Source organism: Talpa europaea (genome assembly GCF_964194135.1).
Source record: "Talpa europaea genome assembly, chromosome: 1".
Classification (NCBI taxonomy): domain Eukaryota; kingdom Metazoa; phylum Chordata; class Mammalia; order Eulipotyphla; family Talpidae; genus Talpa; species Talpa europaea.
Genome location: NC_140073.1, coordinates 4,467,209 through 4,481,449, shown reverse-complemented (window position 1 = coordinate 4,481,449; position 14,241 = coordinate 4,467,209). Strand labels below are relative to the sequence as shown.

The following is a 14,241-nucleotide window of genomic DNA, read 5'->3' as shown; positions in this document are numbered from 1 at the left end:
GGCGGCCGGGACACGCCCTTCCTCCCGAGAGCAGCAGCCCGACCAGTTCCACAAATGCTCCCGGAACCTCTTCGCTCGAAGAGGAAAGGTGCGGGGGGACGCTAGACTCGAAGGACCCAGGGCGGCAGGGGGACGTTTCACCTGCAGGACTGCCTGAGTTCAGCTGCAGCTTTATGGCTCCCGGAAGTGCCGCCTCCCAGTGCTCCTGTCAGCCTCACGCCCGTGGGCTGCGGTTGAAGCCATGGCGGCGGCAGCCGCTGCGCCTGGCCCGGGGTCTGGACCCGGGGACTCCCCGGAGGGGCCCGAGGCGGAGGCTCCGGAGCGTCGGCGGAAAGCGCACGGGATGCTGAAGCTTTACTATGGCCTCTCAGAGGGGGAGGCAGCCGGGCGCCCCGCAGGGCCGGGCCCCCTGGATCCGACTGATCTCAACGGGGCACACTTCGACCCGGAAGTGTATCTGGACAAGGTGTGTGATGGGGGGGCGTCAGGCACCCAATATATTGCACCCCTAAGTCATGCCTCTGATTTTATTGCGTGCGGGGGGACGGGAAACATGGATTCATCCGAGGCGGAACAGCCCTCGGCCGGGACCGCCCTCCGCCAGTTTTGGGGCAGAGCTGGAGTCTGTGGGGGCGCGGGCAGACTCGGAGCCGCCTGAGGTGGCCTGGAGCTGAGGTCTCCTGGGCAGATGTTCTGATAGGCCCGTGCTAGGGGGCGTGTCTCCGGCGCTGACGGGCGCGGCACGGGCGCGGTGGCTGAGAGTTTCAAATACTGACAAAATTCCACACAGGGTCTATCTAAAATCCGCTTAATTAAGCCACTTAGAGACCCCAAGTCTGGGATTCCTGACAGGGGTGGGATTAGGGCTTTCTTGCACCAAAAGTCTGCCGCTAGGGGCAAAGCTAGAGGACTTGACCTGTACACTAACTACCCAATTTCCTCCAGCTGCGTAGAGAGTGCCCCCTGGCCCAGCTGATGGACAGTGAGACGGACATGGTGCGACAGATCCGGGCTCTAGACAGCGACATGCAGACTCTGGTCTATGAGAACTATAACAAGTTCATCTCAGCCACAGGTGACTCCCACTGGGACACACCCCTCACAACTCCAGGGCCCTCTGTTCCTTCCCCTGTTTGGGGGAAACCAGTAGGGAACTTAGAGGGAGGAGACCCAGAATCCATTAAAGCATAAAACAAGCCCAGAGAATTTAAAACGATTGAAATCATATGAAATATGTTCTGTGACCATAATGGAATTAAATTAGAAATCATTAACAGAAATTTGAAAAATTCAGATGTATGTGAAAATGAAACAGCATGCTCCTAAATAGTCAGTGGATTAAAGAAATCGCAGAGAAACTCAGAAATGCTTTGAGATTAATAACTTGAAAATACAGCATTCCAGCCCTTATGAGATGTCCACAAATGTTATAACAGCGTTAATCAGAGTAGCTAAAGAGTGGAGGCAACCCAGTGGCCATTAACTGGTGAGTGGACAAGCATTATCTAGTATACCCATACAATGGAGTATTATTCAGCCATAACAAGGTATGATTACTGTAACATAGATGAACCTTGAAAATATGCTAAGTTAAAGAAGGCAAACACAAAAGGCCACATGTTGTATAAGTCCATTTTTGTTAAATGTACAAAGTAGATAAATTCAGAGCCAGGAACTATAGTAATAGTTGCCAGGGATGAAGACATGGGAGACAGAGATTGCTAAAAGATACAGGGTTTCTTCACCTACAGTTGAGGTGATGAAATGTTGTGGCATTAGATGCTAGCTACACAATTTTGTGAAGACACTCAGTAAATTAAGAACCACCACATTGTATAGTGTGGCACTTCTGCTCCAATTAAAACTAAATGGGCAAATATGATCAAGCCAGATTTGGCCTGCAGCCTCTAGTTTGCCAACCTTTGCCTCAGACATTTTAACTTTGTAATAATGCATTTATCTGCATCAAAGTTGGAAAGAGGGTACAGTGAAAAGCCTCATTCCTTCTCCCCTCAGGCAAAGACAAAGCTATCTTTCACAGCAGATGTTGGAGATAACCAGACACACAGAGTAGTGTGTGGGTCGTGAGGCGACGGCGCCATGGATTACACAAAATGCATTCTCAGCCAGCCCCCAGTCAATAACCAGCATGACCAGCAAGGCCCCTCCAGCCTCCTACCAGTTACCACCCACTCCCTACCTAGCCAACATCCTGGCATCCAGATGGTTATCATTCACCCTAGTCGAAACTGCTTTTCCTAACCAGCCTGAGAAAGTCCAGGGATATGCAGAGTAATCTTTATTACTCAATATGCAGATGGCTTTGTTATTTTTTAGCATGGGACAACTTTTTTTTTTTGTTATATTTAAAGAGCAGGTTTATTAGAAAAGGGATAGGACAGTAAAAGAAACTTGCATAGACACAAGCGGACAGAAAGAGCTGCTAAGAGGCCTGCAGGGTTGTGGGTGGGCGGCCTTGAGGAGAGCTGCCTCCACTGAGGGAGGTCAGTGAAGAGAAGTCCCAGGCAGGCAGGAAGGCTGCTGCCCTGCAGAGGGAGAGAGTTGGTGAAAAGAAGCAACTGCATAGTCACAGGTGGGCAGAAAGACTGCTGCAACATGGGGCAACTTTTATTTCATTTTAATGACTCTGTGGCTGTGCCATCAGCAACAGCAACACCCATACGAGGTTTTCTTTTACTCTTAGTGACAATTAAGTTCTTGGATTTTATTCTTTGGAATAAAATCCAGATGGTTATCATCTGGGTTAGGGTTTTATTTTATTCTTTGGAAGTGAGATTCAAGTTTCCTTCTTCTGTGCATCATGGGCCCAAACACCCACTCTTGCAAGAATCTGCTCCTCTAATGGTAGCATTTGACGGACCTAGATGGAGGTCCTGTCACAGTGTACATGGTTTGTAAGTGAAAGTAAAGATTCACTGGGAGAAGATGAAATAAATGCCTGGTTAACTTCCAAGCTGCCACGTGATTGTTAGCCCACGCGTCTAGGCCCCTCGCTTCTGTCTCTTTTGCCCTTTTATTCAGTTTTAACACTGCACAGCACTGTCCAGACGATGTCTATTCATATGTCCATGATTTGGCATTACAGCCATCATTCTTCCTCCCCCACAGACAAAAACAACTCTCACCCCTGACCCCAAAGATCAGAAGTTTCCTATTTTATGACTGTTTTTTAGTAATTTCCTTTCTATGGAATCATCTCTAAGAAGAAGGGCGGTTTTATTAGACTGTTTTACTAACACGAAACATCTGCTGATGTATGGCCTAGCTCTTCATATAATCAGCTCTTCATGTGAAAAACCCTAATTGCTCTACAGGTGTTAGCACTGTGGGTTCTTCCGTTCTTTGTTGAAATTTGTGTGTGTGTGTTCTTTTTATTTTCATGATTTTATTAACGCTTCTCGCCTCACTTTACCCTTCCTGTCTCTCCCCAAGTTGGCCCGCTGCCCTGATCCTGCTCAGAGAACACTCCCAGGTCCAGGAGCCATACACAGAACAGGTGTGAATGTGTGAAGGCTCACAGGTGGCTGCAGTTAGATATTACCAGAGCCCTTTCCAAAAGGATCGATCAGTTTGCATAACCATCAGCAAATAAGCCAATACCTTTCTCCACATGCCCGGTCCAGCACTCCGTCACGTTGCTGACCTTTGATGACCTGGGAAGTGAAAAGTGTCATTGTGTAGTTTCATTTACTCTGTGGAGTGAGCTTGAGCATATTTTTGTTAAGATTTAAGTTTTAAGATTTGTAAGAGGTGAGACTGGATGGATTTGAGGAGGTGAGTGGATGTTCACAAGTTGGTGACAGTAGTCATGACCTGAGAGGTGAGGCAGAGGCCAGTAGGAACTGCAACAGAAGGGCTGTAGTTTGAGGCATGATCCTCAAAGAAGCTGGGGTTTGAAGGGAAGAAGATTAGAAACTATCTAGGGGCTAAGGTTAGGTGGCTAGGCCCTGCAGTCTCCCCAGGTTGGGCTCCTGCCCTTTAGGTATGGAAGGACAGCCTCCTCAGGCAGGTTTCTGTGAGGCCAGAAGGCAAGGACTTCTCCTAGACCACCCACCATATTCTAGAAGGCGGAGTGAAAGGGCTTGCGAGGTCTGGGATGGAGACAAGGATCAACAAGTATTTATTGCCCAGGCTGTGCACTGGGCTGGGAGGATGCCCCTGGGAACCAGGACAGGTCCCTGCTCAGTGCCCCATGCTCTCCTCTGGATCTAGGCTTCAGGGCATAGAGACTGGGCCCCACAGCCTGTTTCCTCTCAGCACCAGGGCTGAGGACACACTGGGGTGCTCAGAAACCCCTGCTGCACTAACACCATGAGCCAGGAGCCTCCTTACTGTGACCAAGTGCCACTGCAGCCCTTGGGCTGGGATCATCAGTATGACCTTCTGCTCTTAGGGGAAGGAACGAGGGTGCTTGTGAGACCCTTTGCACCATCCTAAGCCATCCAGTCAACTTATTTTCCCTTTCCCGCGCGCTTGCCCTCCTAGACACCATCCGGAAGATGAAGAACGATTTCCGGAAGATGGAGGACGAGATGGACCGGCTGGCCACCAACATGGCGGTGATCACTGACTTCAGCGCGCGCATCAGCGCCACGCTGCAGGACCGCCACGAGCGCATCACCAAGCTGGCAGGTGGGCCCACCCGCAGCCGGTGCTAAGGCCCGCCCTCGGGGCTCTGGGGCTAACAGGGCCTCTCCCTGCCCCCCAGGAGTCCACGCGCTGCTGCGGAAGCTGCAGTTCCTCTTCGAGCTACCTTCGCGCCTCACCAAGTGCGTGGAGCTGGGCGCCTACGGGCAGGCGGTGCGCTACCAGGGGCGCGCCCGGGCGGTCCTGCAGCAGTACCAGCACCTGCCCTCATTCCGCGCCATCCAGGACGACTGCCAGGTCATCACGGCCCGCCTGGCCCAGCAGCTCCGGCAGCGCTTCAGGTGTGGCCCGGGCCCTCACCCCACCTGGCCGGGCACCTGGGTCGACCCATCGCCTTCCAGTTGACGCCCCTTCCCCAGGATTTCTGCCTGCCTTCCGGCCGGCTCTCACCGCATCTCCCTCCCGCAGGGAGGGCGGTTCTGGCGCCCCGGAGCAGGCCGAGTGCGTGGAGCTGCTGCTAGCCCTGGGCGAGCCTGCCGAGGAGCTGTGCGAGGAGTTCCTGGCGCATGCCCGCGGGCGCTTGGAGGAGGAGCTGGGCAGCCTGGAGGCGGAGCTGGGGCCCTCCCCTCCGGCCCCCGACGTGTTGGAGTTCACCGACCGGGGCGGCAGCGGCTTCGTGGGCGGGCTCTGCCAGGTGGCAGCGTCCTATCAGGAGCTGTTTGCGGCCCAGGGTCCGGCGGGTGCCGAAAAGCTGGCAGCCTTCGCCCGGGAGCTGGGCGGCCGCTACTTTGCGCTGGTTGAGCGGCGCCTGGCCCAGGAGCAGGGTGGCGGTGACAATTCGCTGCTGGTGCGGGCCTTGGACCGCTTCCACCGCCGCCTGCGGGCACCCGGGCCCCTGCTGGCCGCTGCCGGGCTCGCGGAGGCTGCCACGGAGATAGTGGAGCGAGTGGCCCGCGAGCGCCTGGGCCACCACCTGCAGGGCCTGCGGGCCGCCTTCCTGAGCTGCCTGACCGACGTGCGCCAGGCACTGGCTGCTCCTCGCCTGGCTGGGAAGGAAGGCCCCGGTCTGGCCGAGTTGCTGGCCAACGTGGCCAGCTCCATCCTGAGCCACATCAAGGCCTCGCTGGCCGCTGTGCACCTCTTCACCGCCAAGGAGGTTTCTTTCTCCAACAAGCCCTACTTTCGGGTATGGCCGCCCCCCGGGGCTGGTTTTTTACTGTTTCTGGGCCTGTTATTCTTCCTGGGGCTGGCACACAGTCCTTGCCCTGGGAGCCCAGGATGCTGTTTCAGGCGGTCTTGAGGAAGGCTGGGGGCAGCAGGACAGGTCAGGGGAGGGTTCTGAGAGCATCTGTAAACAGGGCCCCCAGTGCTGACACTATCCTGGCTCTACCCCTCCTCTCCCCCCAAGCAGGGGAGCTGCTGAGGGACTGGCACGCAGGGTGAAGCTGTCCCTCAGAGAGGGCCCCAGCAAAGGGTCCCTGCGGTGAACCTGGGCTCCTCCTCCTCACAGGGCGAGTTCTGCAGCCAGGGTGTCCGTGAGGGCCTCATTGTGGGCTTCATCCGCTCCATGTGCCAGACGGCTCAGAGCTTCTGTGACAGCCCAGGGGAGAAGGGAGGTGCCACTCCACCCGCCCTGCTCCTGCTGCTCTCCCGCCTCTGCCTGGACTACGAGACGGCCACCATTTCCTACATCCTCACCCTCACTGATGAGCAGTTTCTGGTGCAGGTGAACTGCCAGCTCAGAGCAGGGCTGGGGACACGGGAGGCTGGGTGGTGCCAGCTGCCTCTGCCCAACCCAACCTCCCCCGGCCCAGCCTCTATCCGCTCCTGCTGTAGAGGCCCCTGAGCTGCCCCACTACCCTCTGCTTCTCTGTCCTCTGTCCCTGGCTCAGGACCAGTCTCCAGTGACGCCCGTGAGCACACTGTGTGCGGAGGCCAGGGAGACAGCACGGCGACTGCTGACCCACTATGTGAAGGTGCAGGGCCTGGTCATATCACAGATGCTGCGCAAGAGTGTGGAGACGCGGGACTGGCTCAGCACCCTGGAGCCCCGGAACGTGCGCGCTGTCATGAAGCGGGTGGTGGAGGACACTACGGCCATTGATGTGCAGGTGCTGCCCCTGGCTGGCGGATGGGGCCCTGATGTGGGCTGGGCATGCTGGGGGATAACCCTCTGAGGATCCAGACAGCTGGGGCTGGCCAAGGCCTGCATCCATGTCTTCCTCAGACCTGGGTTGTGGCCTCGTTGCTCCATTTCACCTCAGAGGAAGCTGTTTCCCAGGAAGTCCAGGGCTGAGATTGGGCCTGGGCACCAATTATTAGGTCCCACCTTTGCCCCACACCATTGGTTTTGTGAGTAGTGACTGGGCTCTAAGCAGATTCTGGGAATTATATACCCTGTGGTTTTCCTAATAGATGTGATTTTTGTGACAAATGAGGGCGTGACTTTAGTGCCTCCGTGGGCCCCGCCCAGGTTCCTGGTGGGCCAGAGGTTTCCCCCGCTCAGTACCTCCCCTCACCACCAGGTGGGGCTCCTGTACGAAGAGGGCGTGCGCAAGGCCCAGAGCAGCGACTCCAGCAAAAGGACCTTCTCCGTGTACAGCAGCTCTCGGCAGCAGGGCCGCTATGCACCCAGCTACACACCCAGGTCTGGCTGGTAGGGTAGGGTAGCCCCCAGAGGAGTGGACAGAGGAAGACAGGCTCTGATTGCTGTCTCCTCCCGTCCAGCGCCCCAATGGACACTAACCTCTTGAGCAACATCCAGAAGCTGTTCTCTGAGCGGATTGACGTGTTCAGCCCGGTGGAGTTCAACAAGGTCTGAAGTCCCTAGTGACCCCACCTTCCAGGGGCTGCTTGGCTGCAGCAACCCCAGGAGCCTTAGGCTGTCCCCCCAGTCTCTGTCTCTGAGGGTGGTTTCTAGGCATTTCCAGTGGTAGCCCAGAGACTCACCATCTCCATCCCATGGCCCAGTGCCCTGGCCTCGCGGTGCCCAGCCTGGCTCCTGCCCTTGTCCCCAGTAGTCCTGGGGTCTCCCTGGAGATTCTTAGTCCCTGCCCCAACCCAGCTCACTATCAGGTGCTGACCCCTCTGTCTGCCCCTGGTGGCTGGACCCTCTGTCCCTCCCCTCCAGCTGATGTGCTAACATTGTGTCTCTTCTCCCCCCTTACCTGCATGCACTGCATCCAAGCTACTGGCAGCTTGTCTCCCGCCCCTGCCTAGAACGTGGGTGCCCTCCCTCAGGGATCTAGCGCCTTTCCCGCGCATCTCCCCTGACAGCAGCAGCTCCGTGTCCCCGCCCGCAGGTGTCCGTCCTCACTGGCATCATCAAGATCAGCCTGAAGACGCTGCTGGAGTGTGTGCGGCTGCGCACCTTTGGGCGCTTTGGGCTGCAGCAGGTGCAGGTGGACTGCCACTTCCTGCAGCTCTACCTGTGGCGCTTCGTGGCCGATGAGGAGCTCGTCCACTTGCTGCTGGACGAAGTGGTGGCCTCGGCTGCCCTTCGCTGCCCGGACCCAGTGCCCATGGAACCCAGTGTGGTCGAAGTCATCTGTGAGCGCGGCTAGGCCTGGCCGCAGCCTCGCGCGGGCTTTTCCCACCCGCCAGCCCGTCCCCTCCAGCCTAATAAAGAAGTGTTGCTTCCACCGCCTGGCTTGCGGGGCGTGGCTTTCCGGGGGTGGAGTTTGGGGACCCGGGCCTCAGAGGCGCGCTCTTCGGATCCGCCCCCGGAGCCGATTGGCTGGTCTGCTGGGCCCAGGATGGGCCGGGGGCGGGGCCCCGAGGACCTCTAGACAACAGAGGCCGCTGCCGGAGCTCAGTCCCGAGACAGGTGCAGGCTCCGGGGGCCGCATCCTTCGCGACGCCGCGCCCATCTGCTGGTGGATGGGGTGGACTATACCTTGACCGGCCTTTGTGGGCCCCTATCCCCGGCGGAGCGGAGACCATGGCCCCTCCTCAGGGCTCCCGAGCCCCGCTGGAATTCGGGGGACCCCTGGGTAATGGGGCAGAGGGGGTGACCTGGGGCCAGGGGCGCAGCGAGGGAGGACTGGCAGGGAGAACTGCGAGCGGGGATGAGGGCTAGATCTAGGGTGGAAGCCTTCGGGGGGTATCAGAGAGGGATGGGGGTAGAGGGGCAGAGTGGACCAGCTGAGAAAGCACCAGCTCAGTGGTCTGCAGAGTTGGGGGCTTGTGGGGTACACAGGGAGGAGCAGGGGGAACGGGAGACGGGTCTGGGGGCGGGGACCAAGCTGGAGGTCCAGGCAGGGGGCTGAGAGCGGACTATGGGAGGGTGACGGGGATGCTGAGGGTCCCTGGAGACGACCGGGCACCTGTGGCGGGTCGGAGCGGGGGCGCGTCGGTGGGCAGACGCCCGACGCCATGGCCTCCCTTCCGCAGGCGCCGCGGCGCTGATGCTGCTGCTGCCCGCCACCATGTTCCACCTGCTCCTGGTGGCCCGCTCGGGCCCGGCGCGCCTCCTGGGCCCACCCCCCTACCTGCCGGGGCCCGAGGCGCTGTGGAGCCCGCGGGCACAGCTGCTCTGGCTCACCTGGCTCGGCCTGCAGGCGGCGCTCTACCTGCTGCCCGCGCGCAAGGTGTGGGCTGCTCTCGCGGGCGCGCGCAGGCGGGTGGAGGGAGGTGGCCGCGTAAAGAAAGAGGCTTCCCTCGACCCTCACCCGAGCCCCTTCGTGCCCGCAGGTGGCTGAGGGGCTGGAGCTGACGGACAAGAGTCATCTGCGCTATCCTATTAACGGTGCCCGGGGGAACCCTCGAGCCGGCGTTGCGCGCGTGGGGGTGGAGCGCCAGGTGTCCTGGGGGCCACGGAAATTAGCTCCCTTATGTGCCCCCTTTCCACCCGGCACAGGCATGAGGGGGGCTCACCGCCCCTCGCCACAGCGCGTGTCCCCTCACCCCTGCCTCCTCCGCCCGCTGCTGCTCTGGGCAGCAGAGCCGCGGGTGGGCGACATCTGAAGGCGCAGGTGACAGCCTAAGAGTTTGGGGTGAGCTCTGCGACCTCCCTGGGCTCTGGGCTGGTCTGTCTGCGCCGGGGGACGGGCGGCCCCCAGACTCATGGCGCGTTGCCGCGCAGGCTTCCAGGCGCTGGCGCTGACCGCGCTGCTCGTGGGCCTGGGGGTGTCGGCCGGGCTGCCCCTCGCTGCGCTCCCGGAAATGCTCCTGCCCTTGGCGTTCGCAGCCACCCTGGGCAGCTTCCTCTTCAGCCTCCTCCTCTATCTGAAGTCTCTGCTAGCCCCCGCCTCGGCCCTGGCACCCGGGGGCAGCTCAGGTGAGAGGGGCCCAGTAGGGCGTGGGTGGAAGCAGATGAGGCGCTGGCGGCACCTTCACCCTCCCTTATTCTCCAGGAAATCCCATTTATGACTTCTTCCTGGGACGCGAGCTCAACCCGCGCATCTATTCCTTTGACTTCAAGTATTTCTGCGAACTGCGCCCTGGCCTCATCGGCTGGGTATGTGGGGCGGGGCGCGGGCGGGGAAGGTGCCCAGCGCTGGGCGGGGCAGGGCCAGCCTCGTGCAGACGGGAATCCTGAATCCTTCTCTCAACCCACAAGTATCTGTTGAGTCTGCCCTGAGCCGAGGTGCTGGGCGACGAGAGCAAAGTTACACGAATAGGAAAAACATCTCTGTCGCCAGGGAACCTGTGTTCTAGTGGCAAAGACAAAAACTAAGTCAAATCTGTAGAGCATGTGGATGCCGAGTGCCTGGGGGAAAGGCGGGGGTGGGGGGTGTGAGCAGGTGCAGTTTTAAATAAAGCTGTCAAGTGCAGAGTCTATTTCAAGGCGCCCAGGGGCCCTCGGGAGGGCTGGCCAGTCAGTCGCAAGAGGCAGAACCTAGAACCCGTCACTGGGTTTAGCAACCCATCTGGCACTCTCGGCCTTGACGACTTTCCAACTGTGTTTTGGGTGCTGGCCTGTGCACAGGATTTCCTGAGGCCTCCTTGGGCAAGGTTTCCATCACGTCACCCTGGAAGCTACCTGGTCCAGACTGGTCTGTGCTGGATCCTAGCCTCCAGGTCTATTCCACCATGTGTTTGGAGTAAAATAAGAGCTGCCTCTGACACTGGCGTGAAGAAGAGGAGAACTTAGTGAGGGTCCTGAGCTGGGGGCATGAGATCTGGGGTGCTCGACAAGGCCAGCCTGCCCGCTCAACTTTTCTGAGCACTTGCTATGTGCCAGACGCTCTGCCGAGGCCCCACGATGGTCCCCATTTCCCACACGGTGGTGGAGACGGTCAGTGCTCAGTGCTCAGAGAGCGAAGCTGAGATTCCAAACCAGGTGTGTTCTGATTCTTAAGCCTGCCACAGCCGCTCACCCCCCTAAAGGGCACATGGCAGGACAAAGGAGCCAATCAGCTGGGAGTGCCCCCAAAGCAAGATTAAGGCACAGCCCATCTGGGGGCTGGAGTTAGTGAGGAAGCACTGAGACACAAGGGCAGAGGCTGGCCACTGTCCCCCCAGGCGCTGCCACCGCGGTGCTGATGGGCTGGGGACAGACCGCCCTGTCTCCCCCCGCCCCTCCAGGTCCTCATCAACCTGGCCCTGCTGATTCAGGAAGCAGAACTTCGGGGCAGTCCCTCCCTCGCCATGTGGCTGGTCAATGGCTTCCAGCTACTCTATGTGGGTGATGCCCTCTGGCATGAGGTGAGGCTGGCCTGGGCGGGGAAGGCAGGGAGAGTGTCTGGGGTCCTGGCAAGGACTAAGCCAGCGGGTCTGGCCCTGTCCCGACAGGAGTCTATCCTCACCACCATGGACATCACGCACGACGGGTTTGGTTTTATGCTGGCCTTTGGGAACCTAGCGTGGGTCCCCTTCACTTACAGCTTGCAGGCCCAGTTCCTGCTGCACCACCCACAGCCCCTGCACTTGCCCATGGCCGTGGTCATCTGCCTCATCAACGGTCAGTCTGAGAGGGGCCTCATGCTCTCTCCCCGCTCCTAAGCTGTTGACTTGGCACGGGCTATGTAGCTAGCATTGGGGATATCTCGGAAGCCGGGGCCTGGGCCCTGGGTCTCCAGGCAGACTGAGCCTGCGTGGAGGATGGAGGGTTGGGGTTGGGCAGGAGGTTGAGCCTCAGCCCTTACTGCCTGTTTGTGCTTCCCCCCAGCTCTCGGTTACTACATCTTCCGTGGAGCCAATTCCCAGAAAAACACCTTCCGAAAGAATCCCGCTGACCCCAGAGTGGCTGGTGAGCCGGGCTTCTAGGGTGCATGAATGGTGGGGGTAGCTGGGCTTCCTGGGGACCCCATCCCACTACGTCTTTCTGCAGACCTTGAGACCATCTCGACTGCCACGGGACGGCGGCTGCTGGTGTCGGGGTGGTGGGGTATGGTGCGCCACCCCAACTACCTTGGAGACCTCATCATGGCTCTGGCTTGGTCCTTGCCTTGTGGTGAGTGACGGCGGGTTGGGGGCACCATGCCAGGGGTAAGGGTTTATGGCCAATTGGTGCCCACAAGACGCCCATTCTGGGGGTGAAATGGAGACCAGGGGTGCACACAGGGGAAGGGAGTAGTCAGGAAGCTGAGGAAGGACTCCATGTAGCTGGAGGGGAGAGGGGTGGGGCCTAGTGTCCACCCAGCACTGCCAGCACCTGCTGCAGACCCTGAACCTTTCACCACGGAGGCCCCATGAGCCATGACATGGAACAGGGGGGCAGGATGAGTGGTCACAGCGCCCCCTCCCCACAGGCGTGTCCCACCTGCTGCCCTACTTCTACCTCCTCTACTTCACCACGCTGCTGGTGCACCGGGAGGCCCGGGACGAGGGGCAGTGCCTGCGCAAGTACGGCCTGGCCTGGCAAGAATACTGCCGGCGGGTGCCTTACCGGATTCTGCCCTATGTCTACTGAAGCAGCAGCAGGGGCACGGGCTGCCCATCTGCCAGCACCAGAAGCCTGGCCACACCTGGGACTCAAGGGCACCTACCCTGCCCTATGCGCCTACAGGCAGGAACCAACCGCCTCAGAGAGGTTTGGAGTCGGGAAAAAAGGAAGCCAGTGCTCAAAAATGGGGTGGAGGGGTTGCCCACCCTCCTTGGATAAACCTCTGGAATGCTCGCTGTGGCTTCTGTCCCTTCCTGGGGGCCAGTGTTTAAAGCTGGCTGGGCCAGCCCTGACTAGGGGGAAGCTGGGAGATGGTTTGTGGGCCCCACAGTATAGGGCTGGGTGGGACAACAGCTGTCACTCAGAAACGGGGGATACCAACAGAGGACACCAGTCTGCTTTATTAATGACCAGGGGCCGGCTCAGCCCGGGAGTTCCTCAATGAGAGTCCTTGGGGCAGGTGGCACAGGGCCTCCCCAAAGCCGCTCCAGCTCCCCCGTGAGGGCTGCCACCTCCTCGGCTGCCGCAGCATGGGCTCGGTGGGCCCCCGCGCAGGCGAGGGCCAGTGGGGTGAGGGCCCCCTCATTTTCGTTGGTCCAAGCCAGCAAGAACTGGCACTTCTTCCGGGCCCGGTAGAGGCGTCCTCGCTCCTCCGTTGACGCGGCCTGTTTCCGGGCCCGGCCCAGCGTCTGCGCCAGGTGCCCCAGGGCTGCGAGCGTGTAGTTTTTCTGGTGTGCCGGGCCCTGGCCCAGCAGGATGCGGGCGGCCTCGCGCATGGCGCCGCGCGTTCCCAGGGGCCCCGGCGGGTGCTCGCCCGCCTCCAGCACGTGCGCGGCGGCCTGCAGGGCTTCCTCGGCTGAGGCGAACACCTGCTGGGCGCCCAGGGCTCCAGAGACGCCGAGCAGCGTGGCGCAGAAGTCGGAGAGCAGCGCGTCGTCGCCGCCGCCGTGGTAGAGCGCGAGGGTGTGCGCGTAGGCGAACAGCACGTTGGGCAGCTGGAAGCGCACGAGCGGGGAGGCCCGGCCGCGGCTCAGGCTGGCCAGCGCGGGGATGCGGGTGGGCACCGCGGGCGCGCGGGCCCCGGGGGCATCTCCAGGAGGCGCCTCGCTGGCCGCCGGCGCCGCGGTTTCAGGCGGCGTCCACTCGGGCGCCGGCTCCGGGGCGTCTCCGCCCGGGGCATCGCCCAGCTCCTCCAGAAGCCGCGGCCCGGCCCCGCGGTCCCACCACCACGGCCGCCACGGGGGCAGCAGCCGCCCGGCCTCGCCGCGGCTCAGCAGCCGCTCGAAAGCCGCCTTGTCGGCCGGGGCCAGTCGCTCCCATAGTCCCGAGAGGCCGCCGGGCGCCGGGCCCGGCCTGAGGCCTGCGTCCTCGAGCTCGTCCTCGGTCTCGCGTTGCTGACGCAGCCGGCGGAGGGCGCCCGCCAGGCGGCTGGGCGAGCCGTGGCGGCCGCGGAGTTCCCCCAGCACCTGGTCGCGGTAGAAGTCCTCGGCGCAGGGGCCGTGCGCCCGGTAGCAGCGCAGCGAGCAGTAGGGCACGTTACAGCGCGGGCAGGTGTAGCGCGCGGGCTGGGCGTCCCCGGCCGGGCAGAAACCGCACGGCCCGGCCGGCTCCATGGCAACCGGCGCCCCGCGCCTCGGCGAACGCACACGGTCCGCAGTTCGGAGGCTTCCGGCGCTCCTCGGGCACTTCCGCCTCTTGGGGGAACGAGCGCGCCGTCAAAACTTCCCGAGGGCTCTCGGCAATTTCCGCTCCCGTGGACGCCAAGCCCCACCCCCCAGGCAGCGATTGGGCAGGAGAGCCCCGCC

The 14,241-nt window shown here is 60.7% G+C and overlaps 3 protein-coding genes across 4 annotated transcripts; 2 read left to right on the top strand and 1 right to left on the bottom strand.

The window, feature by feature from the left end:
• Nucleotides 1-241: 241 nt before the first annotated feature.
• On the top strand, nt 242-8,219 carry VPS51 (VPS51 subunit of GARP complex; the record flags this gene model as incomplete). The annotated part of the gene is made up of 10 exons (XM_084253356.1): nt 242-466; nt 946-1,075; nt 4,507-4,653; nt 4,730-4,949; nt 5,077-5,794; nt 6,119-6,334; nt 6,501-6,719; nt 7,134-7,255; nt 7,336-7,423; nt 7,911-8,219. The coding sequence occupies 10 exons, from the start codon at nt 242-244 to the stop codon at nt 8,169-8,171; spliced, it is 2,346 nt and encodes a 781-aa protein (XP_084109482.1). The 3' UTR covers nt 8,172-8,219.
• A 234-nt stretch (nt 8,220-8,453) lies between these two features.
• Nucleotides 8,454-12,606, top strand: TM7SF2 (transmembrane 7 superfamily member 2). 2 transcript variants are annotated; one of them, XM_084239625.1, is made up of 10 exons: nt 8,454-8,600; nt 9,001-9,197; nt 9,301-9,355; nt 9,692-9,886; nt 9,963-10,066; nt 11,137-11,256; nt 11,344-11,512; nt 11,720-11,800; nt 11,882-12,004; nt 12,303-12,606. In XM_084239625.1, the coding sequence occupies exons 1-10, from the start codon at nt 8,549-8,551 to the stop codon at nt 12,461-12,463; spliced, it is 1,257 nt and encodes a 418-aa protein (XP_084095751.1). In that variant the 5' UTR covers nt 8,454-8,548; the 3' UTR covers nt 12,464-12,606. The 2 variants fall into 2 exon arrangements, with proteins under 2 accessions (XP_084095751.1, XP_084095752.1); XM_084239626.1 differs by lacking the exon at nt 11,720-11,800.
• A 252-nt stretch (nt 12,607-12,858) lies between these two features.
• On the bottom strand, nt 12,859-14,193 carry ZNHIT2 (zinc finger HIT-type containing 2; the record flags this gene model as incomplete). The annotated part of the gene is made up of 1 exon (XM_084239945.1): nt 12,859-14,193. Exon 1 carries the CDS (start codon nt 14,047-14,049, stop codon nt 12,859-12,861), a length of 1,191 nt encoding a protein of 396 aa, XP_084096071.1. The 5' UTR covers nt 14,050-14,193.
• Nucleotides 14,194-14,241: the final 48 nt, after the last annotated feature.